This window comes from Centruroides vittatus, unplaced genomic scaffold (assembly GCF_030686945.1).
Source record: "Centruroides vittatus isolate TY-2023 unplaced genomic scaffold, ASM3068694v2 contig_549, whole genome shotgun sequence".
Classification (NCBI taxonomy): domain Eukaryota; kingdom Metazoa; phylum Arthropoda; class Arachnida; order Scorpiones; family Buthidae; genus Centruroides; species Centruroides vittatus.
In genome coordinates, this window is record NW_027122325.1 from 3,237,246 (window position 1) to 3,264,559 (window position 27,314).

General features: G+C 25.7%; 1 protein-coding gene across 2 annotated transcripts in view; it reads right to left on the reverse strand.

The window, feature by feature from the left end:
* The window catches only part of LOC136978691 (rifampicin phosphotransferase-like), a 130,808-nt gene that overhangs the window by 78,386 nt on the left and 25,108 nt on the right, over window positions 1-27,314 (reverse strand). For both annotated transcript variants that reach the window (XM_067274454.1, XM_067274455.1), the window contains exons 7-17: window positions 26,360-26,415; window positions 25,034-25,089; window positions 19,526-19,653; window positions 17,706-17,856; window positions 15,942-15,997; window positions 12,887-13,017; window positions 9,364-9,485; window positions 8,099-8,143; window positions 7,219-7,346; window positions 2,178-2,248; window positions 999-1,063 (exon numbers count right to left, since the gene is read on the reverse strand). In XM_067274454.1, coding sequence (XP_067130555.1) covers window positions 999-1,063; window positions 2,178-2,248; window positions 7,219-7,346; window positions 8,099-8,143; window positions 9,364-9,485; window positions 12,887-13,017; window positions 15,942-15,997; window positions 17,706-17,856; window positions 19,526-19,653; window positions 25,034-25,089; window positions 26,360-26,415 — 1,009 coding nt within the window. The remainder of the gene's footprint in view (window positions 1-998; window positions 1,064-2,177; window positions 2,249-7,218; window positions 7,347-8,098; window positions 8,144-9,363; window positions 9,486-12,886; window positions 13,018-15,941; window positions 15,998-17,705; window positions 17,857-19,525; window positions 19,654-25,033; window positions 25,090-26,359; window positions 26,416-27,314) is intronic.

The window sequence follows — 27,314 nt, forward strand, 5'->3', positions numbered from 1 at the left end:
ATAGTTATATATTAAAGCCAAACAATAATCTGGCAATTGTTTGGCTTTAATAGTATGCACTCCTTGAATTTTAAAAATGCACTCTTGCACTACATGTAAAAAATTCTTTACATTTTATATTTAAGCAGATATTTTCATTCCATTTTCTCATGTACCCAACTTTAGGTACAGTCATTACGAAAGAAAATTTATATATTTGTTTATTCATTTATCATTTTTACAAATGGAAATGCTATGTATATGACAAAAGATTTCCAGACCCTAATTAACAGTATAACCCAGATACATAAAATATAATATAAAAATACAACTGTAAATAGAAATACAAACTGTTACAAACTGTAAATAGAATTTTTTTGTGTGTTCAATAAAGAACACACAAAAAAAATTCTGTCCTATTCATATTAAAATTATTTTGCTACTCAAGGAAGGCATCTAATATTTGTCAATAAAGTTATTATTTCATTATTAGATTAATCATAATTAAAATACTTTAAAAATTTTTCAAAATAAAATCATGTAATATTAAAAATTAAAAATTGAAAATTTGAAGAAACTAAATCATCTTCTTTCCAGTAAGTCCAATCAGAGAACAATAACCATCTTTCTTCACAGAGACGACCTTTTATTGTAGGCTATGCCTGTTATTGTTTTCTGATGATTGGACATGGCAGAAAAAAGATAACTTAGTTTCTTCAAATTTTAACTTTTAAAATAATATTGTCAGCCATCAGTAACACAAAACAAAAACCTTTCACAGTTTGTTTCTAGCAATTTAATCACTAAGTACAAGCATTTTCGACCATTTTGAATGGCCTTCTTCAGGTACAATAAGGTTGGTTGTGTTACTGATTTTAAGTAGTTCTAGCTTTGAGTGCAGAGATTGTCAGCCATTTTGATTAAAATCATGTATTATTAAGTGTATAAACAAAACTTTCAATTTCATAAAATTTGTAAAAAATTATTATTATGTCAACTAATTTAAAGATTATTAATACCTTTTATATTGAACTGCCGAATAAGAAAACTGAGAACTCCAACATTTTATTACAGCATCACAAATCTAAACAACAAAAATTATCATTTGTTAAATTTAGAAAACTTAAAAAGTTTCAGATACTATCATATTACTGTATTTAATTATCTAAGTTATTGTACATTATTCTGTACATCCATTATTTATTTATTTTTCTCATATCCCTTCATTTTGTTCTTTATTTGTAAAAATACTGACAATTATTTAGTACATTTATTATTGTATTTTTTAAAAATGTTATTCATAAAAATCTAGTAAATAATTTCAAGTTGCTTAATGACTTATTCTTTACAGAAAAATTTAATACTGTAAAATTCAAATTCAAAAATCAAGTTCCATAAACTGAAATAATTATTTCTTATTCAAATGCTGTCAACAGATTGTAATTTTTATATGAGAAATCCAAACTTAATTAGCTAAATGGTAAGCAGACAATTTTTAATGTAATTATTAATATTTGGCAAATAATTAGAACGTAATAATTAAGATTTTTTTACAACAGTTTTTATAATATATCACATAAAAAGAAAGTAAAAATACACTGAGTGCAGCATTAATAGTTTTTTTATTTTTAAGATTTAAAAATAGAATACAAATTTGTGTTATATTTTTAAATTTAATTCACCTGAAGAAGATGAACATAAATTCATTGAAAGTGCTAGTGAAAATAAAAAACTTAATTTGTGTTAATGCTGCACTCAGTGTGTTTTACTTTCTCTTTGTGTGATATTTGGCATGAGGATCAAGCTGTATTGTGTTATAATATATGAATTTAAAATTATAAATGAATACATTAATTTCTATATAGAAATATTTTGTTCCTAATTTCAGATTTTCCTGATAACATACATATGTTCAAAAAATGGAATATCTGTTATGAACTTATTATAAATCTAATTACAATATTTAAATTATAACTTTTAAGTTGATAAATGTGCATTTTAAAAATATATATTACTTTCATTTAACTATAAATTTAACAATAAGACTTTTAACTAAAAACATAATAACCCTTTTTAAATAGATGTAACAATAAGTTATATATTACATTATAAACTGAAAAGGTACAGTATAAAAAGACAAAAATACATTTTAATAATATATTTAAATATGCATTTCAATAAAAATTGATTTTCCATACCTCATTTATATCACATAGTCCTAGAAAAGTAATCATTTGTCCAGCTGCAGAAAATTCTGCATTGTCTTCACCTGAAAAATTTATACTATAGATCCGGCTGATCCCTTATTATTTATTTTTCACATACAATACAAAAATTCTGAGAAATTAAAATTAATTTCAATCTAGACAATTTTTAGGACTATAAAATTATGATAAGAAGATTTATAAAAATATTAATATTTACAATTCTTAATAAATAAAGTATCATTGATATCTGAATAAAAGCTACTGGATAAGCTATTATATTTATATTCATAATGATCATTTTCTAATCTAACAATTTTAGATGATTAAAAAAAATAATAAGCAACTTTACAAAGAAACCAAAATATTTCAGTCTGTAGATTTCTAAGTTCAGAAGAATCAGTAGTTGATTGTCATGTGCCTGGGTACTGTTACTGAGAAAATTGAGTAAACATTTAAAAAATTACATATGTGTATGCGAAAAAATCTATGATGCTTGCTCTTGTCAGTGGTAAGAGAAGACCTGCTTGCCAGAAAGTATGCTGGCTTGAAACCATCAAAATGGACACTGGAATGATCATCATCCAGTTGATGGAAGCAGTACAGGATAGGAAACTGTGAAAAGAGCATGCCAAAAGAGTCACCAAAGGTCATGAGCAACTGAATGGATAACAACAAAAAATCATAAACAAACAAAATGATTTTAAAAATCCAGCAAAAGTTGCATAACTTTCCTGGCTATTATGAGATTTTATTTAGAAAATAACTGTTATATTTTTAATTACAATATAATAAAATTGTGTGTGGAGTTATCTGTTATGAAATTTTGTTATAAAAATTTTCTATATTTTTAATTATTATTAAATGACAAAATGCTTAAATTTAAAGGTAGTGATCAGTTTCAAAAATTTTAAATACTAATAAAGTATAACATTTTCATTAAGTCTAACCCTACTCAAGATATGACACATGACCCCCATCTATCTCTCAACCCCTTGACCTTTTACCACCAAAATTTAATAGTATCAATGCCCCTTATACATAAAAGCTGCCATGCCAAATTTTGTTTCTTTATCTTCATCCCAATCTGAGTCATCAAGCAAAATAGATGCCAACACACACACACACGGAATTTTTTGCCATTTGTTTTTTACTTTCTTAGGTTCAAGAGGTCTCAAAACATGGAGATTTGCAAAAAAAAAACTCAGACAGTCAAATTTGGCACAATTCCAATACTTTCCCTTGTTATGTATATATGTTACAGTCAAAACCAGTTTTTGGTTAGAATGCATTTTAACTAGTTTATACTGGATGTCTTTGTTATAACTAAAATTTACTGCTAGTCAAAAATGAATTTGAGTTAAAACTAGTTTTAACTAGAGAAAACGGGTTTTAACAAAGATATCCATAATAAACTAGTTTCAACTAGTTAAAATGTGTCTTAACTGAAAACTGGTTTTGACTGCAACAATATTCAAAGTTAAAACTAGTTTTATCTAAAATCCAAACATGTACAGCAGTAAATTCTAGTTATAACTAGAAAATTCTAGATGTAACAAAGACATCCAGTATAAACTAGTTTCAACTAGTTAAAACACGTTCTAACTAAAAACTGGTTTTGACTGTAACATATATAACAGCTAGGCAAGTAAAAGTGATTAAGCTGTAGAAACTGTTTATTTTTATGTTAAATTAAAGTGTTTAAATAATTAAAATTGTTAATTAGAAAGATATCATTTTAGAAACACTAAACTATTTAAATTTAAAATAACATTATTATTATTATTATATAAAAATTAATTTTTCCTGTATTAATCCACAACTAAAAAACTATAGAATTTCAAAAAGAGGGGTTTTTAAAATTTACTGCATGCATTAAAAAATCTATTTAAAAAGGATAAATTTATTAAATACACCCATTAATAAATTTCCCAAATTTATGAAAATATTAATAAACTGAAAAAAAATTTAATTGGAAATTAACTTTATTACACAATAAAAACTATTTATATGAAATTTGAAGAAAGATAAATAATACCATTTAAATTACAATTATTTATAATTTTTTTTTTCACTTTTTTATTTTCAGACTAGTTTGTTAATATCTGTCCTCAAATTGAGAGCATAAAGGATAATTCTGAAAAAGTCAAAATATTTTAGAAAAATTTTTATCAATAATAAGATTATTAGAAATTTTTGCAAATTTATAATTTTGATTAACACATTGTTTTTAAAATCTCAACGTTATAAAATTTAAATATGGCAATTAATATTACATTATATCAGGGTCACAGTCTCATTCTCTTCAAAGTCCTATCCCTGGCATTTTGCAATGCTGCATTCAGTAATAATTCTTCACTTAAACAATTAATATTAGTTTTAAATTGTTTGCTTAAAATATATTTTTAAAATAAACATGTAAAAGCATGTAGTTAGCATGTAAATTTTAAAAATGATTTTCAACTGTTAAAGGAAGTAAATGTCTATATTAATTTTTGAAACATTAAAATAAAAAATACACATAATTTATCTAATCTAATTTTAGGCAACTTTAAAATAATATAATCTTACAATTCAAAAGAACAATACAAAAAGTTTTATTCGTGTATAAAAATTAAAATTAATGCATGCATAGTAAGACATTTTTTTATTGTTCATTTGCAGTATGTGCAGGGTTCCTACTCAAATTTTTGTTTTAATTTCCATGACTTTCCCTGATCTCCCCTTGTACAAAAAAATTTGTACAAAGTTGGTCAAATTTGTACAAATTCCCTGACCCTCACAACCCTTACAGTATGGCATATTGACAAAATAAAATAACACTTGACTTCCTATGTACATATGTTTTGCTTCTCCAATGTTTTAATTAGTTATTTTTTTCTAATTAACAGTCATATATTTTTTATAATTGCCAAATTATTAAAATCAAAAATAAAATGTTTTATTAAAATTCTGTTATTAATCCATAACCATAAATCTATATCGGTTTGAAAAAAACAATTATTTTTTATTATTCATTAATAAATCCTATACAATCCATGTACAAAAGTATGTATTTATTAAATTTCTCTCTTAATAAATTTCCTGAACTTCATAAAATATTAATAAACTAGAAAAAAATCAGAAATTGTTTTGTTACACAACCAAAATTTTAAAATGAAAAATGATAAATAATACCATTTAAATTATTTATCATTTTGTGTATTTTGTAAATTTTTGGGAAATTTTGCATAAACTTGGGAGAAATTTTGAGTCCTGAAAATACTCTGCACTCCTTTTCATAAATTGTATTGGCACTACATTGCTTCTTGCTGCCTGCAGATGGTTATACTTAGTCAAGCATATTGTCAGTAGAAAATTAACAAAGCAGGCCAAGGAAGCAAATTTCCTAACTTTTTGACAATTTTTAACAAATTCCCTGATATTCCATGACTTTTTCTGAACACTAATGAAAATCTCTGACTTTCTAGGTGCATAGGAACCCTGTATGTGGTTTTTAAAAACCTCACATAAAGTTAATCTAACTGTGAAAAATTCGGTAAATGGTATGTGATAGTAGAAATATAAATAATACACAAGTAACTTCCAGGTGATTTTTAAAAATGTTTTTTTCATGCAGTATATATTTAGTTTTGTTACAAATTTTATTTAACTTTACATTATTTATGTCAGTAAATTAGTTCTTTACAGTTAACATAAACCAAAAATTTATTTAAATGAATTATTGTAAATAAATCTTCTGAAATTTTAATGTATTTCTGAATTAAGTTAATTGTTGTTTATATCAGTTTTGTTAAATGTAAGTTCTGATTAAATCATGCCCATATACTAAATCAACATTTTTATAATTTTATATACTATGGTGGTTAGTTAATTTTAATATTCTTGTCAATAATAACTCCCACTTCATTTAAATTGTAAGAGAAAAATATAGATTAATATAAATTTTTGTAAAGTTGAAAATACTATAAGCCTTTAAGTAAGAAATGCCTGAGGACATGCATAACCTAAATTTATCTTGAACATTAAAATTCCAAGCATTCAGCACTAATAAGTAATATAACAATTATTTTAAGATATTTGTTTTTAAGAAAATAAGATAGACTATCTTATATTTTCAATCCAGATACATTTTATTGTTTTATACATTTTACATATATCCAAAATTATTATTGAAACATAATATATTAAATTAATGTAACTAATAAGCGATTGTTTCTTCAATTTTATTTTATTTATTTATTTATCATTGATACATAGGAAAAGTCATGTAAGAACTATAGTTTCACCCTGATAACAAGCAAGCCTGAAACAATACAAATAAAGTAAAAAAACTACAAGCAAAACAATATATAACTTAAAAACATGAATAAAAAAGAAGCTAAACACAATATAAATTTTACAAATATTTTTAAACCGAGAGAAAGTAACATGTAAAAAAGAATAAAAATTAAACATACTTTGTGAAATATAATAAAAATAAAAAAACTGTGAGATCACTAATCTATAAAATGACATGTAAATATATGAAGAATATCATAAATTTCTTTGGAGTATTATTAAGCAGAGCCAATTGGACTGTATAAAACAATTAAAATATTTGAAGTATAGAAGTTGGTCAAAATATTTAATTCTTTCTTTAAAAGCAGGAAGGCCCAGTCTAGACCTGGCAACATTCAGAGATTGAGTGAAGGGGAGGTTACAAAATCCATTTAATCTTTTAATTAAATAATTCTATATAATTAAAAGATAAATTAAAAGTTTTTATTTCTAATTCCATTTGAATATACTAACAATGCTTATTTCATGACAGAAATGATGATGCCTTTAGAAATAATTTATATTCAAATATTGATAAACTGATAATTGTATTTAATAATTAATAATTGTACTCAAACAAATAAATACAATTATTTTTTCTTTTTTCATTAAACCAACTTTATTAAAAACATTTTAAAATCTAATTTAAGAAATTTATTGCTAAGAAAAAAAAATTTGTGTGGCTATTATTATAAAAATTAAAACAATGTCATACCAACTGCTGATGAACGAACAGCATACATTTTTCTCTTAGCATTTTCTTCTCTATTATTAAATAATTGTTTTTTAATTTCTTCTAGAATACAATTATCTAAGGATGTAAGATTAAATTCTCCAATGATCCTAAAACCAAAAAAATTAAATATTACTTATATTGTAAAGAACTAAATATCCATAAAAAATGTACATGTTAAACATGTTTCTTCATTTACATTTAATGTATTTAGAATATCTTAATTTGTTAAAATTACTAAAATTTAGCAAATAATTGATTGATACTATTTGAAAGCTTATTAAGACTATTCTCCCTCTCAGTATTTTATAAATGTCATTCAATGTAATAAACATTACCATCAATATTGTTAAATTTCTCTCCTGCCATTACCTATATGTGTAGCAATGATTTGTTATATGTACTTTGTATCCTTTGTATGTTTATTTTTCCTAACGAATAACTGGCCTTGGAGTGGCGTCTCTATCAAGCCTGCCACTTTTTGGTTCAGAGTGACTTTGAAACGGACCAAAGTAGTCATGTATGATTTATATTTACTTGTAAGGTATCCTAGTCTTCCTTTATAAATGCATAAGTGATATATTTTAACAAATATAACGCTTGAAATGTTAATCTATATTTAAAATTTTTTAACGTCTTATTATAAGGGGTAAAGTTAATATCTTGAATTTTTATAGTTTGAGATTAAGAATATAAAATATTTTTATATTTACAACCTTTTATCCACAAAAATTGCTACTAAAACATCTAAAGTGTTAAATTAAACAGAATTTTGAATAAGCTTTAGTTTGTAGTTTGTTATTAAATTATTCTTAAAGAAAATAATGTTTAATGAAAATTTTAAAAATAAATTTATACTTACTTATAACAAGAATCTTCAAGTTTATTACTTTCAATATTCTGATAACTAAAACAAATTATAAAAATTACATACTGTATACGTACTGTAAAAAATTATATACTTTTTCTTTTTTAAATGATAAAATTATGAAAATGATAAACTGAGATATTTAGCAAAATGATTTACAGAATTTGGAAAACTCCAAATGAAATTTTCTGATATTAAAATGTTATTCATTATATTGATTTGCTAATAAATAATTAAAAAGCAATTTTTTAAGATCATTTTTTTAAACTGTTTTCACATTCATAACCATACATTTTACAACTATTCTTGAGTATTTGCTTGTAATATCAGCATCAATTCAAAAAGATCTAAATCTGAAGGTCTGAACTTTAAAAGTTAATTTGATGTTAAATTTTTATTATTGATATTAATCAAAATTTAATTATATTAAAATTCACAAGTTTAACACTTCAGAACTTCTATAATAACAATTTTAAATTTATAACTTACTGCTCTTTTATTTGAATTTTTACCTGAAGATGATGGTTGTAATTCTGTCCAATGTACAGTACTTGTGAATTTTAATATAATAAGATTTTAATTAATGTCAATAAACAGAGTTTCTCTTTAATTAAATATATACTAACACTAAGCCTAAAAACTTATGCAAAATTAATAGTAATAGATAAAAATAGTTCTGAAAAACTTTAAGAGCAAAGGCAAAGCAATTGTTAATAAACATGAATATAATTGAAAAGTATTGGTGACATGCTGTAAAATGAAGTGCATTAAAGCAAGGGTTCTGACAATAACTCCATAACTAGCCAAAAATAAGAGTTATTTAAACTATTAACTAATAATAATAGTGTGTATTATTATTAGCAAAAATTCAGATAGAAATTACAATTAACATGTTAAATATCTTTCAGTACTTTTTATCTATTTTTGTATGAAACTAACCATAATTTTTATGCATTATCATTAAAATTAAGTCTAGTGATATCCTAAATCATAAAATGATAAAAGATAACAATTTAAATTTTTATAAAGGTACACTTTTATATTTCAAAAATATTAATGTATTATAAATCTCTCCATTTTCAGTGATAAATAAAAATTTCATTTTGCTCTGATTGGTTCATTTACAATAAATCAAATTTTTAAACAAATCATACTACATTTTATTCAATTATATGTAAATCATATTAAAAGTGTTTAATTGGTCAATCTTAAATTTGTACATATAAAATTTTTCTTAATAAATTTCAAAAAAATAATACCTCAAATTATTTTCTATTGTAAAAATACTTTGCAAAATATTTTTGTTACATTTAAGATGATGATAATAAGCTGCAGTTGTTAATATAATTCCATCTGGTACTATAAAATTGATACCATTTGTCTATAAATATAAAATTATATCAAATTAAATATTTTCTTACCTTTAATAATAAAATTATTTTTCTTAAAGATAAATATTATTTGTGAAAGACAGAGTAATAAATTTTATTTAAATATCATATAAATTTAATTCTTAGTAATCCTTCTCACTGTTTTTCAACATGATTAAAAGCAAAACTTTGCAGATATAAAATAATACAATATATTTAAATATATAAATATTCTTTACTATATATCCAAGCGTAAGTTGTCAAAAAATTACTATAATACAAATTGCACAGGTAAATAAATAATTAAAAACATTAATTGAATAACTTGCATTATTGTTTTCAAAATAAAGTAATTTAAGATTAATGAAATTATAATTAATAAAATGTTACATTAAAATTAGACTTTACTGAAATTATATTGAAAAATGTTCAAAATACAAGGTGATCACAATTAAAGTTGTCCTATTCAGAGGACAACTTTAATTTGTAGCTCCAACCAAGAAACCAATTGACACCAAATTTTGTGTACACACTATTTATTCAAAATATTCAGAAAAGAATTTTGCAAAGAAATTTTAGTTCCAAAATTGTCTGTCACAGGTTAAATGGCACCACTACAAGCAAAGAAATGTATTAGATTCAATATACAGCAACATTTTCACCAACATTTCACTGATGATCATATGATTAGTCATTGATTTCTGACCATCTGGCTGGCCATCACATTCTCTGGATCTGAATTCATGTAATTTCTAGCTGAGGGGCCATTTAAAGAATATGGTTTATTGTGATAATGTTACAACATTGACAGACTTAAAGGACAGTATTGTGTTGCATGTGCAAAACATCATGTGGGAACAGGTGTGATCAGCCAGAGAACACATTGTGCATTGTCTTCAAATTTTTATACCTAAATGATATGGAACACATTGAACAACATTCCCTGCATTGCTAAGCAATCTGTACACCTTTATGTCCCTACAAGGATCACTAAATGGTTTTTCATTGTGTTTCTGTTTTGTTTTATTTTGCAGTGCCATTTACCATGCAGCAAACAATTTTAGAAATAAAATTAAACTTTGCAAAATCTTTTTCAACTTTGAATAATGTGTACACAAATTTGGTATCAATCAGCTTATTGATTGGAGCTACAGATTCCTCCAAATAAGATAACTTTAATTATGATCACCCAGTACTTTCGAAAACCTTGTATATAATTACAATTTTTTTCTTATGTTTTAACAAGTTGAAATGCCAGAATTTAAGAGATTTTTGCAATTGAATGAATGTTGAGAGTTACCCAAGATATTATTTTAGAATGAGAAAATTTTCATTTAAATTTAAAATGTGACAGATATGTTTCAAATAAAAAGTATATTTGCTAATGTTCAAAATGTTCATTTTGAGACTGTGGACTCTGAAGGTAAAAAGAAAAGTCCAAAAGCATTTAGTCATTTTGATAGTGTTTGATTTTTATGCATTTCAGTTTAACTAAAAAGATAATAAAACATTTAAAAACTTTGTATTGAAGTTCAATCCATAGAAAAAAATTGATGTTTAAATTTGATTTATGTCCAAATATTCTATATTGATGTTGTTAACTTTATTTTAGCATAAGTACTCTTTAAGAGAATAAATATACTGTGTACAGAAAAACAGAATAATTTATTTTGAATCTATGAACAAGCAGAAAGAAACCACAAGTGTCCACTACAGGACTTTTTATTGAATTAATCCAATAATAATATAATAATTTATGATCACTAAATAAGTATTGCAAATATTGTTACATGATAAATGCAAACAGATGTAACCTGATAAATTTTTCCTTTTAATTGATCAAAGATGTTGTAATCAAAGACTTCTTGCAGAAGTCTTTGATTACATTATAAGAAAAACTTTATAATATTAATATAAAATGTACTGTAGTTCTGTGTTATTAAAGATTATTAATTTTTATCTTTAATACATTTTATAGGTTATTCAAAATTGTTAATGAAGTGAGAATAAATTTATAGGCTAATTTGTGGCAGAAATGACTGAAAATAAACCAGAATTTATTCTTTAATTTCAATAATAAAAAACTTAGTGAAATACTTACTACAATAAATTTTTATGTGTATCAAGTATTTTGGATTGCCATCATTTTGTTTCCATGCTACATCTGATATAATATATGTAATCACACCATCTTTAAGTATTTTAAAAAACTTTTTATTTTCTCTATTTTTAATCTTGATCATTAAATTAATGTATAACCTCAGAAGTGCACAATGAAAAGCAAATTTCTGACTGATGGCTATATGTAGCAGGGGATTGTCTAATTGTCTGATGTTTTCATTGATATCAAAGGAGAAATCAGTACTTTGAAAACTAACCATTTCTGAAAGTAATCATTTAAATGAGTAACCATGATAATAGTTTCCACTAAAATATTTCAAAGTTATTCACAATAATTTTGCTGTGTTATACAGTATGATTGTGAAAGACCAAACTAATTATAACTAGTGGTAGTTTGGATTAATGAAAATATTAGACTAACAGGGTTAAATAATAATATTCAGTACAAAAAAAAAAATGCTTCTCTTAGCATATATAGTAGTAACAAAAGCATATACAAATAGCATATACACAATGTTTTAACAGTTAAGGAAATTTAAAAATACAATACAAAAATGTTGACATGCAACAGGTTTATGCAGTAAAGTACAATAAACCTATACTGTATAAAGAACTTAAAACTACTACTACTACCATACTGTATAATGTATGGAAATTAAAATTTTTAAAATCACAATACACTAGAATAATCTAAAATTTTCTTTTCAGTTTTATTTTATGCATAAAGCTTGAAAGAGTTTTTGTAAACAGCAAAGCAACAAAACTTCTGGGAGAATTTTCATTATTTTCAGCCCATTGCAGTAGTTTTTCTGCATAGCTAGCTGCATCTTTGTGTAAAACAGTTAGGAACGTTATTAAGTCAAACAGACTCACAAAAAGAATGAGCAGCTTTGCTTAAAACATGTGATTTACATTTATTTTAAATGTGAACTACAAGTGTACAGTTGACAAGTCCATTATTTTATTAGTTAGGGGAATGGTAGAAGCTGTTTAGATTTCAAGGGATTCAGATTAACACAATAATACAGTAAATAACCTTTTAGAAATGTATTAAAGACATTTTAATAATTATTTCTAAGTTAAATTAATAAACAAAACAAGATTTTTCTTTCTAAGAAGTTTCAGTTAGAATACTTGACATAAATTAATAACCTAAAATCACATTACACAAAAAACTAAAACTGAAATTAACACTTCTGAGGTAAAACAAACAATTAATTAAATAATTTCAACAATTATTATTTATTCGGCTTTAAAAGTCTATAAATATTTATTATTTTAAAAATCTTACCTCTTTGCAACTATTCATCAATGAACTCAAACAAGATAGAGATGAACCTTTACCTCCTGAGACATGTTTCAATTTACTAATATCATCATTTATTTTAACAACCATAGGAATTTCTGTAACTTTACATTCATCTAGCCACACAAATATATAAAATTCAATTTTTCATTGATTTCATAATAAGAAAATTAAATTACTGATTATACAAAAATAATAAATTTATCTATTTATATAAAATAAAAATTAATATAAAATTAGTGTTTATAAATAAATTTTTTTTCTAAAGAAACTGATAAATATATTACAATAATATATCAATTTTACTGAATTCCTAAAATTAAAATTTCAAAATAAATATTACTGTATTTTCATGCACTTAACCTACAATGGCATCTACCCCACAAAATTTTCAATAATAAAAATAAAACCTCTACATAACTCATCTCCATATACCCTACACCAGTGGTTCTCAATCCGTGGTCCATGGAACACAGGTGCTCCGTGAAGCTACTTCAAGTGTTCCGCAAAAAAATAAATATACAATTAAAAATTGTTGTAAAAAAAAAATCAATACAATGTAAAATAATTTTTGTATGGGAATGTAATTAGCAAACACAATGTCGTCATCTACTAGACTGAGTGCACTGATTTCAAAAAGGTTTGCCATCCCTGCTTTAAAGCTGATGTATTGTAAGTGATCTATGGAAAAAAATGTCAAAATTTAGTGTTCCACAGAAAAAAATGTCAAAATTTAGTGTTCCATGGAAAAAAACTGTCAAAATTTAGTGTTCCACGGAAAAAAATGTCAAAATTTAGTGTTCCATGGAAAACAATGTTAAAGTTTAGTATTCCCAACTTCAAAAAGATTGAGAGCCACTGCCCTATGCCTATGGAACAGTCAACAGATATTATCATACAGATATTATATTACAACTATTATATTATGAAATTACAAGATAAGAACTAGGGGTAGACATTAGGCACCATCTCTTGACTAAAGTAGGAATTATAATTTCTACTTTAGTCAAGAAATGACACCTAATGTTTACCTCTAGTTCTTATACTGTAATTTTGTAATATTAATATAATAGTTGTAATATAATGTCCGTATAATAATTTCTGCCCAATTATTTCAGTTGTTGGTTGGTTGATTCAGGTATAATTTTTAACGCAAAGAATTTGTCTACAAACTGTGTTATTAAAAATGTTAAAGCATTATATACTGTAAGGTAATTTTCATCAGAAAACAAAAATTTATGTTGTCAGATGATTAAAGATTTACCTCTGTAATTTATGTGAATGTATAAACAACATTTTTTTATATGTTGAAAATAGAATTTTGGAAAATAGAATGGAAAATTTTTGAATTGAAATAATGTGACTTCTGGTTTGCATTGGAAGTTCACATATAGTTAACCAGGGCCTCCTGTCCTTAAGATTTCTATATCCAGTCTTGTTTTTCATCTATCTAACTCTGTTCTTGAGATTAAGAAAGGGCAGACAAACAGATGGACAACAGTGGAAATTACCAGGTCTTCAATTTTTTCAAATTATAGCCCAATAATATAATAAAAAAAAAACTGTATGAATATTTAGCAATAACCAAAGAAAAAGGAAAATTAATTAATGTAAATGACAATGTGAAAATTGACAAAAGGTAGCATAATTATATAAATATTTAAAAATGAAGAAGTTTTATATAGAGAAAAATAGAAAAGTGAACTATGACAACATAAATTGGACTGTCAGAATGACTAAGATAAATTAGGTAAGAAATTTGGTTTAATTATTCATAGATGCCTTCCATATTGATTCCAGAAGATACATTTAATGTAAAAACAACCAAACAAACATTTTAGATCACCTTCAGAGTTTGTTTTTTACATTAAATCTATCTGCTGGAACCAATACAGAAAGGTGTCTGTGAGTATTTATATCCTTTTAATTGTCATTAATTTAAAACAGTGATATCTAGTGATTAAAAAAATTTAACTAATGGACATAGTAATAAAAAAAGAGACAAGAATAATAAGAATGGATGTCATAGCATATTAATGAAGAAAATGATAAAAATGTATTTTGAAGACACCTGTAATCAAAGAAATTATTATACAAAATACATGTTAATACAGATGTTATTATCAAGTGGGCTGTTTATTGTGTAATAGCATTAGTAAATGAATGCATAAATTTATAATTTATTATAAGAAATAATACCTTTCTTTTTGTATTGGATTTTAGTATGTATTAATTAATGATATGATATTAGTTTTATGTAATGTTTATACATTGACCAAAAAAAGGCTAAATGAAGACAACTCTAAATTTAAGCCAAAATATACATTGGTCATAGATATATTACAGTATGTTAGTTATTAAATAAATTATTAATGGCCTCAAATGTGTGATATACCCTACAATATTAAGTTACATGAATTAGCAACAATCTGTATATGTATTACAAGCAAAATGTTCCATCACTGCTGCATGTAAATAATGTAAATTTGAAAATTTCAAAACAACTTTTAAATGGTTTTTAAAAACATTTTTTTAATTTTCAATTGATTTGATTTTAATTTTAATTAATTTTGATTTTATTTTTAATTTTGGTTTCAGTTTTGGTGTAAAGGCCAGAGTTTTAATTATTATTTAGCTTTAATTAATTTTTAAGTTTAATTTATTTAGTATTAATTTAGCTTAGGTTTTTATAATTATTTTTAATAATTTTTATTTATTTATTATTGTTTATTTAATTTTGCATTAATTTTACCAGCACCTTTTGAAACTTAATTACAATTTTTTTTAATTAATTACAACTCTTTTTTTCTTTTGTTACATAATTATAGAAATTGTTTTAGTGTTGTTTCCCACAAAAAATAATCAAATTTAAATTTATTTTGAAGTTTTTAGTAATTCATTAATTTTTGTTTTATATGTTTTGCCTACTTTTAAAAAATTTTTTAAAATTTTAATTATAAGCAAGTTAACATTGATTGAACTATCAGGATACCTAGTATATGTAATAGTAATTTAATATATTAAGTTTAAGAATATTTACCTAAAACTTTTAATGGTGTCTGATCTTTTCTTGCAGGAATTAACTTCTCCTCATTTCTAAATTTAAATTAATGAAATTATAATTATAATAAATATATTTAATCTTTAAAACTTTAAGAAATAAAAATGTAAAAACAAGACATAAAAAGTTACTTTTAATAAATAATAATAATCTTAAAATTTTATGAAATAATTATAAGTGTATGTAAAAACATATTTTCTTTACTTTTAAATTTAATAATAATAAATCTGTAAAAATATATTTAACATGATATAAATATATCTGCAAATAATACCATAACTATAAACATCGTTAGGTTTTCATTTCTTTTTAGACTGTTACTTAATTTCAGTTGAAACAATAAATCAGTACTCAAAGTCCTTTCTCTCTCCCATATATATACACTTACATATATACTTACAGGCAGTGATTCTTAACAGGGAGGCCATGGCCCCCTGGGGATCCATAAGAAGTTTGCCAGGAGGCCGCCAAATTACGCAAAATTTCCTTCAGAATATAATAAAAAGAAAATTGATGTATAACCGAATATCATATTGAAAAGTGAAATAAGAAAGATAAAGTTTTTCCTATTTAGTTTTTTTTATTTATTTCTTATTTCTTCCTACATACAACTTTGTTAGTAAAGAAGAAATAAATGCAAATATGCTACTTACAGCACAGTATTTACTTCTTTTATTCCAAAGTAATTCTAAAAAACTATTAATGCTTGGAATTTTAAAAATAATTAGGAAAAATAGTAGGCTTTGAAAATTTAAATATTTTTGCAAAAGATATGCAAAATCTTTATGACAAGTTGTGGGTGTTTTAGTTTTAGTTTAGTTTTAGCATCGACTTTGGATCGATTTATCGACATGTTTCTTATTGTATTTTTTGTTAAAAATTAATGAGTTTTCATGTTTAATTGTGAAGTTTGAATGTTATTTAAATAGATAATGAAATAATAAAGTTATGATTTAAATTTATTATATAAAAAAATAAAGCAATAATAAAAAAATCAATTTATTATAGATAACTTAATAAATATAAATTATTATTAAAAAAATGGGAATCACAAAAAATTATGAAATATTTAGTGGGCCATGAGTATAAAAAGGTTAAGAACCACTGCTTACAGGGACTATGAGCATTGATCAGCATTAAAGTTAACTTGCATTATAATGTTAATTCTAAATTATGATAAGAAAAGAGCTTCATTTTTGAAGTTAATAATAATAAACATCACCTGAAATGGTGATATTAAACTAGGAAGAGTGTTAATACAAATAAAAATCACCTTCTGAATCTTAGCAAGTCAGTCAAACTGATTGAAAACATTTTTAATTTTAATAGATACTTCGCTAGGATTAAGAAAATATCACTTATATGTTAATTATATCACCATTTGAAAATGTGATAATTGGTAATTTACAGGTAAATAATAATCTATCAGTGAAAATAGCATTGAAGTAATCAAATGCAAAGAATAAAACAAAAAGGAGTTGCATAATTTATTTTGGAAAAGTATATTAGAATAAGAAATGTAATTTACTTTTTAATTACATAATTTTATAAATATAATTCTAATATGAAACTCAATAGACAGCTGTATTTCATCAAAATATAAATAAAAAAATATCTAAGTATTGCACCTTCAGTAGCATCTGATAGATGAAATGTTGATAGATTGTGATATATAAAATGTTAACAGGTCCAGTTACTGTTCCACCATTTTATTGTGTAACTGTAATAATTTATACAACTTACCTAGAAATATATTCAACAATTCCATGCCCTGTAACATTGTTCAATTCACATTTGATACATCTTACATTTCTTCTAGTTGTAAAATTATCATTATTCAAATTATCAAAAGCTTTTGTTGTTTGATCAATTGACAGACTATATCTATATTTTCCTAAATATAAAATATATAGTAGATTAAAATATATATTTAAAATTAAAAAATTATTTTATTGTTCAAAAATAAATAAATAAATTTTTAGTAATGAGTAAATTACAGGGATACCTCGGTTACGTCATTTCAAGTTAAAGTCGTTCTCGATTATACGTCATTTGTCAAAAAAATATATATATATGAAAAAATAAAAATCAAGTTTAAATCATTTTATTCGACTTTATGTCTGTCCACCACAAATACTGAAGTCGTAATATCACTATAAAAGCATTTGAAACACACAAAATCACGTTACTATATGATAAATAAGAATAAAAGTATATAAAATCATATTAAAATATGTACATTTACAGTAAATGTTAATACTGTACATCATAAATCCTAGAGAACAAAATATGAAAACATCTGTGACTATGTGTTGTCGTCTTATTTAGCGGTCTTTATTGTTAAATTTAACATAAATTAGTTTATTTTCTACTGTTGCAAAATAATTTTAATAACTGTATTTGTTATTTAACCTTACAAAATCATTTTATTTTATAATGTCTTAGAGCAAACCACATTAAGAAATAGAAAGTCTGCAGATGTACTGTAAACATCACCAAATTGTAAACATGTACCGGTAAATGTACAAGTATGTACATACTATACATGTATTCATAAATTTGGATAAATTTTAGTTTTTAATATAGTACAGAAAAAAAGTAATAATGTTTGTAAGCTTAAAATAGATTCTTATTGATCATATATTATTAAAAATGCATTAATAAATAAAATACAGAACTGGGAATGGTTATTTGTGGTTTAGACCTAGCAAAAGCAAATTTGGAGACAAGTAAATTTGACTTAAGTCGCCTCTCCTGGAACCAATTACCAACTTAAGGTGAGGTATACCTGTATTGTAAAAATATTAATTACAGTAGAACAAGTCTATAATAATTTCTGTCTAATTTGAATTTGTCAGGACCCTTTCAACCCTACCAGCCTTCATGACAGATGCAATAGGGACCTTTTGTATATTGAGTCCACTAAAAATTCCATGAGAACTAGGATACAAGAACATCTCTCTGACATCCAGCATGCTAGAACTTCCACAGCCTTCTCTACCTATGTGGCAGATCTGAAAATTGTGGTGGACTCCACCTGGGCCAAATTCATCCTTACCATATCCCACACAGAACACTGGTGGATGGTTGGAGGCCTAAGAAATCTTCAAAGCTAATTTTACAACATCATGCATAAATTTTAAGGAGAAAATGATATTGTCATTGGTCTGGCAGACTCTACTTGACACAACAGTTTTAGTCCTTTGATTGAATCTTTGTTAAGCACATGCATGACTTCAAAGTTTTTTGTACTCATACTTCAAATACTTGTTCAAATTTATATCTCTTTCAAAATAAAGTTTTTTGTTCTTAACAATGTTCTATCTAGTAACCATTATAGTGCCTGAAGAACTCAGAAGGAGTTGGCAAATGTTTGCGATAGTTTTTGTTTTTTGTTTTAATATTTCACACTGGTTATTGGTTCTGTGTATGTTGTTACAAATATATGATTTGTCGATTGGAAAGTTGTAATCTATCTAAATGTTATACAGAGATCAATTCTAAACAACTTATAATTTTAAAAATCTAAAATTGTTTTCATAATTTTAAAAATTAGTTCTTACCTGCTTTAAACCAAACATTAAAACAATCTTCAAAATTTCCATCTTCGCACATTTTAAGAAATTTACCATCAAAAGAATCGATAGGCACAATCTTATGGTTAGGTAGAATAATATAACCATATGGAACACTAAAATAAATTTTAGTATTTTAGTAAAATTATAAAAAAGACTAACTAATATAAATTTTAATTATTACTTCATAATACTCTTATTAAAAAAGTGTTTATTCAAAATATAAAGTGTGAAAAAGATTATGATGAATAAAATTGTGTTTGAGTAAGACATCAAACAACAAAGCTTAGCGATAAATAACAATCACAGAATTACACATTTATACATATGTCTGTTACTTTGCATTTTTTGACAAAGATTTAAATTTATTAATTTATCCAAGTCTGAAAATAGACTTCTTTTTTATATATTTCAGTTTAAACATAAATTTCTTGTAAAATTATCCATGTAAAATGTTAAATAAAATAAAATCATAATGCAAAAAATTATAAAATAATACTAATTTGATAATTTCTAAAATTTACAATGTTTCAAGAATGATCTATAATAATTAAGCCTATCTTTTTATTTTATTGATTATATTACAAAATTTCATATTTCCCTAAGCAGAATTAGTAAGTATAGGTAATACAAAGTGTTTATAATCAATAAATTTTTATTTCAAAAAGATTTAAAAAAAAGTTATATTTCTTGTAATATTGTTTCTAGCTCAGAAAAAAAAAATATATATATATTATGAATAAAACTGTTCCAAAGTTTCATTACTAAAATTGTTTTATATGTCTATTTTCAATATTAAATGACACTGCAATTTACAGTTCCATCAACAATTCAAATAATGTACTTTTTCACTGTTCATTTTATTATTATTTATTTCAAAATCAAATTTACACTAATTTATATAAACTATTTTTATGCCATGCTTAATTTTTCTATTTAATAAATGTATGTTAAATTTAATAAGTTTAAAATTAATATACATTTACTGTATTTACATATGATGTTTACATTATATTTGGAAATAAAATTTTTAATAACGATTATAATTAGATCTACTTACAAATATTTTATTAATATTGTAATTATAATTAATGCTTATTTTAAAAATTTGATGTCTTTGTGCAATAGTTTCTAAATTGTAATTTTCTATAATTAAAAAATTATTTCAATTTAATTCACTGAAACAAATATTGAGCTATTTTAACACAAATAAATATTTAACTGTTTCCATAATCAGTTATAGCTCAATATTTAAAAAGAAATGTGAGGCCAGAACATCACCCCCAACGGGAAACTGGCTGACAAGTTAAAGCTAATAAATCGGTGACTTATTTCGTAAACAGTACTGGTGTAGCCAAGGAACGGGGTGCGAGATGATTTAATTGACAGATCCCTGATCATACATTGTGAGAATGAGAGAGGGATCATCCTCAGGGGGGACTTCGAATGGTCACCTTACAAAGAGTTCAAAGTGGGACCTGCTGACACTCCTGTGGAGGGGGTGACGGCTGGGATAGCTGCGTCTTCTCTGGGACAGAAAAATACACATTAGAGTAAAATTTACGGGGCCATCATCTGGGGAAGGGCTTGACCCAACTCTGGAGGGGAATGGCCCAGATGGGGGTGTTCGGGGATCCCCGCGATCCAAATCGTGTCCCTGGCAACAGACCAGGGACCAACAGAATTACAAGAGACCCATTCAGACCAACCAAAACCTTGAAATTTCAAGTAAACATGTTATAAGAGCCTGAGATCCCAAGGACATGGGGAGGTTGCAAACTGGAAATCAAGAATGACCGTTCCAGAAACTGGACCTGGATTAACCCTGAGGACCCAAATCTCCAAAATGAGGACAGAAAGGACTAGGGGCTCAATACCCAGTGCCAACTTCTCCATCCCTCCAATCTCCAAGTCTCTACCCACAACTTTCAGAACCAAACTTTCTCTCTCCTTTTTTCATTTGTGTGTCGTCCTATCCTCAGAAAATGAACTATCTGGCGTGCTCCTCTTCAGTGTCAGACGCCTTTCAACCAGACGATTGTGTAACCCATTGTAAGCATGTTTTTCCATATAAATAGATGTGTTAAATTTGTAAATACAGTCTGCGTGAGTCATCTTTGTGTCCAACAAACCACTACCCCCATATGTAAAAAGGCTTTCTTGCATCATCCTGACAAAATGCGAGCAAAGTGAGGGTCACCAGCTTTCACCTAAGGCAGACCCTAGGCCAGGGGTGGCCAACATATGGCCGTGTAATAGGTTTATGTGGCCTGCGATTGATTTTTCAATATTAGCTACTTAACTTCCAATAATTGGTCGAATAGATGATTTGCAATACTTCTTCATTTTTTAAAAATATTCCATTGTAGAGATTTGCAACTTTTGTATTCGTCTATTATAAATTTACACTATTTGAAAAACAAAAGACCCCACCTGCCTGTCGACCTTTTTTTTTTGCTTGTACGTTTCTTCGCATTGTAAAATGACATTGCGCATGCGTCAGGAACTTCTGTTCGAACAAACCTGACCTGCCACCGGGTCAGCGTATTTGTATTTAACATGATTTAATTTTAATATTTCGTTCAACCCATGAAAAAATTTTTCTTTCCAATTCGGCCCATAGGCAAAAACTGTTGGCCACCCCTGCCCTAGGTGATTGGTGTCAGGCAAAACCCTACATAGGCGTCAGTCCTCACAGAAATCAGCCATTCTATTATTAAAAGAACAAATGTTTTACAAAAGTATTTAGATTATTTTACCTTATAGTTTACAAACTGTACATATAAATATACATATAATTTCATTATAAAAATGTATATATATATTTCATAAAATTAGAAAATATATATAAATAATATCCCTCATTTAATTTCAACATATACATACATATATATATTAAATATATATATCGAAATTAAGGTTTAACAGTACAGGGACAATACCAGATACACTATTCAAGCCACAAGACACCTTTGTGCCAATGACACAAATGCATAATAAATAACAGATAAAACAGGTACACTAACTAATAATTAAAGGCTACAAATAGCCCTTGCTTGTTAATTTAAAAAAAAACCATTTAATTAACTTAAAAAATCTAAAGGAATTGACTAGGAGCAAGGATTTAAAGTCCAATCCACACCTTTTAAATGGTACTAGTCAACCATGTCTAGTAGATGGCAAATGAACATGAATGGGTTCTTTCCAACCTGCACTGGCCAACTTCCCTCTAGCTTTTTTTTCATGAATTCTCTGAATAATACTCAGTTCCTGGCAGTTGGATTGTTCCTGGTTACAGCAGTAATCAGAGAGACATGAAGAAAGATTGCTAAAAATCTCTGGGTTAGACCTAGCTGTTATACAATGATGACTTTGGCTATGTACAATGGACAATTCTTATCTTCTGAAATTCAGTTACAGGAACTAAAAAAACTAGAGAGAATTAAGTGAGATATCTTAGGAGTCTGTGAGGTAAGAAGAAAAGGAGAAGAGAAAATTGAACTCAAATGCAGACGTGTGTTCTACAGGAGAACAGATAATAGTAAAACTAGTGGAATAATTTTCTTATTCAGAAAAAGTGGAAAAATCATATTATTCAGTTTGACAGCTCATCAAAAAAGAGTAGCAAGATTAGTTATCTCTGTCAAAAAGGTACAAAATACAGATTATCCAAGTTTATACATGAACAACTAGCTATTCTGAGGAGGATATTGAAGATTTCTATAAAGAAGTAGGAATGATGAATAAGAAAAGAAATCATTATCTTAAGCTAATCATGGGTGATCTGAATGCAAGAACTGAAGAAAAGAAAAATGCAAAAACTCAGTTGAGAACTGTGGTTAAGAAATGAAAGAGGAAGACTTGTTGAATTTGTAGAATATGAACAGCTATACATTATGAATTCCTTTTTCAAGAATAACACCACAAAAGAAATGAACTTGGAGAAGTGCAAATGGACCTAATTATGAAATTAATAATAATATTTTTTGCATTATGTGTTGCCATATATGGCAACACATAATGAAAAAAATAGCTACTGATGCAAATAATATGGCTCAATTCAAGCTCTGAATGAGATGATTGGGACTTTATCAGAGCTACAGAGCTCTGATAAAGTCCCATAGGAGCAAAAAAGTCAAAGAAACCATACCATATCTCTACAAGTGACCTTTTTGAGATACAGCCTCCCAAAAATCAGGTCACACAAGATCATAAATCGCATCACTCTGCTAAGACTATTGCATTTAACTATTTAGCCCACAAGACTATGCTGGTTTGAGTAGCCCACAAGACTAGGTGGGCTTAAGGTAGCCCACTTGACTGTTCATGAAGTACTTGATTATAGTTATGTACTGCGAGACTGTGTCTTCCTTTTATTCTTTTTTATCTTCACGACTAAGTGCATCAATAGACACAAGGCATTTTTACATCATCTTTATTCTCGATCTTCTATAGGCTAATACGTGTTTCGGACAAAGGCTCCTCATCTATCGGCATGACTTTGCCAACAGATAAGGAGCCTTTGCCCGAAATGCGTATCAGCCTATAGAAGATCGAAAATAAAGATGATGTAAAAATGCCTTGTGTCTATTGATGCACCTAGTCATGAAGATAAAAAAAGAAGTACTTGATGTTATATAGTTGTTCCCAGGTGGGAGCTCACCCCTACCTAGAAGCTTTGGTGCTCACTATTGACTGATGTGGAGCAAGGAGAATAGGCAGTATACTGATACATGTTAAAAACTGACCTTTGGAAGCAAATATCTTGCAAAGGGGCACATGTATAATTCTTTGACTTTTTCGTTCATATAGGAGGGATTCTCAAGGGATACAAAACCCCTCATTCAGAACTTGAATCTTACCAATAATACAATATTAAACCTTTTTTAATTTAAGTTAATTGCTTTAAAAAATATTTAATGTTACAATTTATGTAAATAAATAAAAATATCTTAAAACTCTACAAAAAAAAAAAAAAAAAAAAAATTCTTTCCACATGCAAAATAATCACCACATCTCTAAAACATCATACAATTTTCATGTAAAATAAAGCAAGACTCAGATTTTATATGCTTATATAACTTATATAACTTAGCAAAAATCCTAACGTATTCTACATATACAATATTACATATAATAATTAATTCTATATCATACATGACAGAGCAGCTAGTATAAAGATTTAAATAAATTTAAAGAAAATTTCTTATAACAGTATTAAAATATTTATACAAACTTAAATTACAGCTCTTCACTTATTTTAAGTTTTTATCTGAAATATTAGTTCAACATGATACAACTTCAATTTTTGTATTATACCTCATAAAATAGTAATTTCAGTATTTAGACTTCAGGATAATTAATAATTTTTTTTAGATTTAATTTATTTTTAGCAACTTAATAAATATAATTATTACTTTAATAAACATAACAAGATATAATAAAAATATTTTATAAATAATAAATTTCATGGTAAAATTCAAAATTTTGTCTTACCATTTTAGTTTTGTGTTTGAAATAGAAAAAATACCAAAGTGAAATATAAATCCATTCTGAAATAAAAGTAATCATTTAAAAATCATTATGTATAACTTGTTATTTTTATTCAAAATCAATAAAAATAAAAAATTTAAAATGCAACTGCAAAATGCAACTAAAATATAAAAAAATTAAATAAATGTAAGAATATAAAAATTTTTATCATGATTGAACAAAATTAATAATAAATGTCATTTAACTTAAATTTGTTTTGTTCAAGACATATTAATCATTAGAAAAACTAGTACTTATGAGTTAGTCTCATGCATATTGTGTCGTACACTGCATTCCAATGTCACACTGCATAGGTGATGAAATAGCATGCTATTCAAAAATATGAATACAGTAAAATCTGTGTAAACTGGAATTGCACGATACCAAATATTTTTTCAATTTGGCTAGTTTCCATTTTGATATGGTTTTTTAATGCAGAAAATCACTCAGTTTCAAAGAATTTTTCCATTTTAGGCAAGTTTCCATTTTAGACAGGTTTTACTTTATAAAAGATTTTGATAAAACAGTAGAATTAATGATTTTGGCTGTTATTGTTACGTTAAAACTTTTAATTACTACTTCTTGAGCTAAATTTTAATGTTATACTATTTACTTTCCTTCACTTAGAACTTATTTCATAGACAGACCAGTTTTTACCAATAATTATTAATAGTTATGAAACTTACTTCCATTTGAAATGATCTCCATACAAATCACCAATATACCAATTAATTTGTTTTCTTGATGTTCCACATTGGAAATTCATGTTTTTGTACTTTTATGCAAGGTTGAAGTTAGGCCATCTATTTGTCTGTACCAACATCATACTACCATTTAAAATTTTTCAAAATATATAAATTCACTCATATATAGAGTGAATTTATATATCAATAAATATAATATATCACTAAATATATTAATACCTTTTTTGCAAAGATTTTCAGAATATACTATACTAAATTCCAGCAGAATATGATCATTATCAATCTCAGGCACAGACAAATTCCAAATATTGAATAAATAATCCATTCTCTACAAACTGCTCCATCGATACAAATTCTCAAAGCAAAAACTAATTTGTATATTAGTGCATAATATTAAAGATTGTGTGTATATTTAGTTTTTTAATAGTTATTCTGAGTTTATAAATAAAAAATATTTGTAAATAAATTAATCTTAATCTTTAGAGCATGAAAGATATATGAAAATATAAAGTGACATGACACAACATATATGAGGATAAGCCACAAGTGCCAAAAAACTAAGATCAAATTATTTTATAAAGCATACCAATAAATAGCCATAGAATTTCACTCCATAACTTGTATCTTTACAATTATGAGTATCTGAAAAATATATATATAAAACAAAATTACATAATTAAATAAAAAAATTAATCTGTTGAAATTTATTACTGAAAGGAAAAGAATCAATAATCTATGATATAATTGTTGCATATCAATGTATAAAGAAAGATAATTTAGTTTTGAAAAATACAAAAATTGAATTTTTAAATTTAGCTATTTCCAAATGAGATATAAATACAAAACTTACTGATTTATATAGCAAATAACTTTAAATTTAATAAATGGTACACTTATAAAAATTCATGTGTTAAGACAGGTGACGTGAGAGAGGGCTGTAAGACTATTAAATTGTAAATGAACTTCTACGTGGGGGGAAAGGAATCTACATCTCAAAAGTAGTCCTTTTGATTCCTTTCCTCCATAATTTTTGTGCTGGAAATTGGTTTAGTTTGCCTTGTTTGTTTTTGATACCTTTGAATGTAACTGATTATCCTGATTATCAGCATGTGCCTGGGAATTTCAATTAGTTATAATGTTTATTAACAAATTTAAAAATATTTAACATTGATTTAAAGTGACACAAAAAGTGTCACTGTATTGTATTATGATATGTAACACAATAATTAATTACAATATACTTATACATGCAGTACAGTAATACCCCAAACTTACTCGATAGGTGGGACCGAGTGATAACCGCCTAAGTCAAATTCGTGTAAGTCAGGGTATAACTTCGCATATAAATACATACAAATTATTTTTAATTGGGCTGGAGACTAAAGAAAACAAATTTAGAAAAAATTGTTTAATAAAATCTTAGATAACATTGTTTCCATCTCAGCGATAATACCGTGACATTTATGAATGATGCTTGAATTTAAAGATTGAGCATTTTTCACAGCTTCGAGAATTTTTTCTTTACCTTTTATAATTGTTCT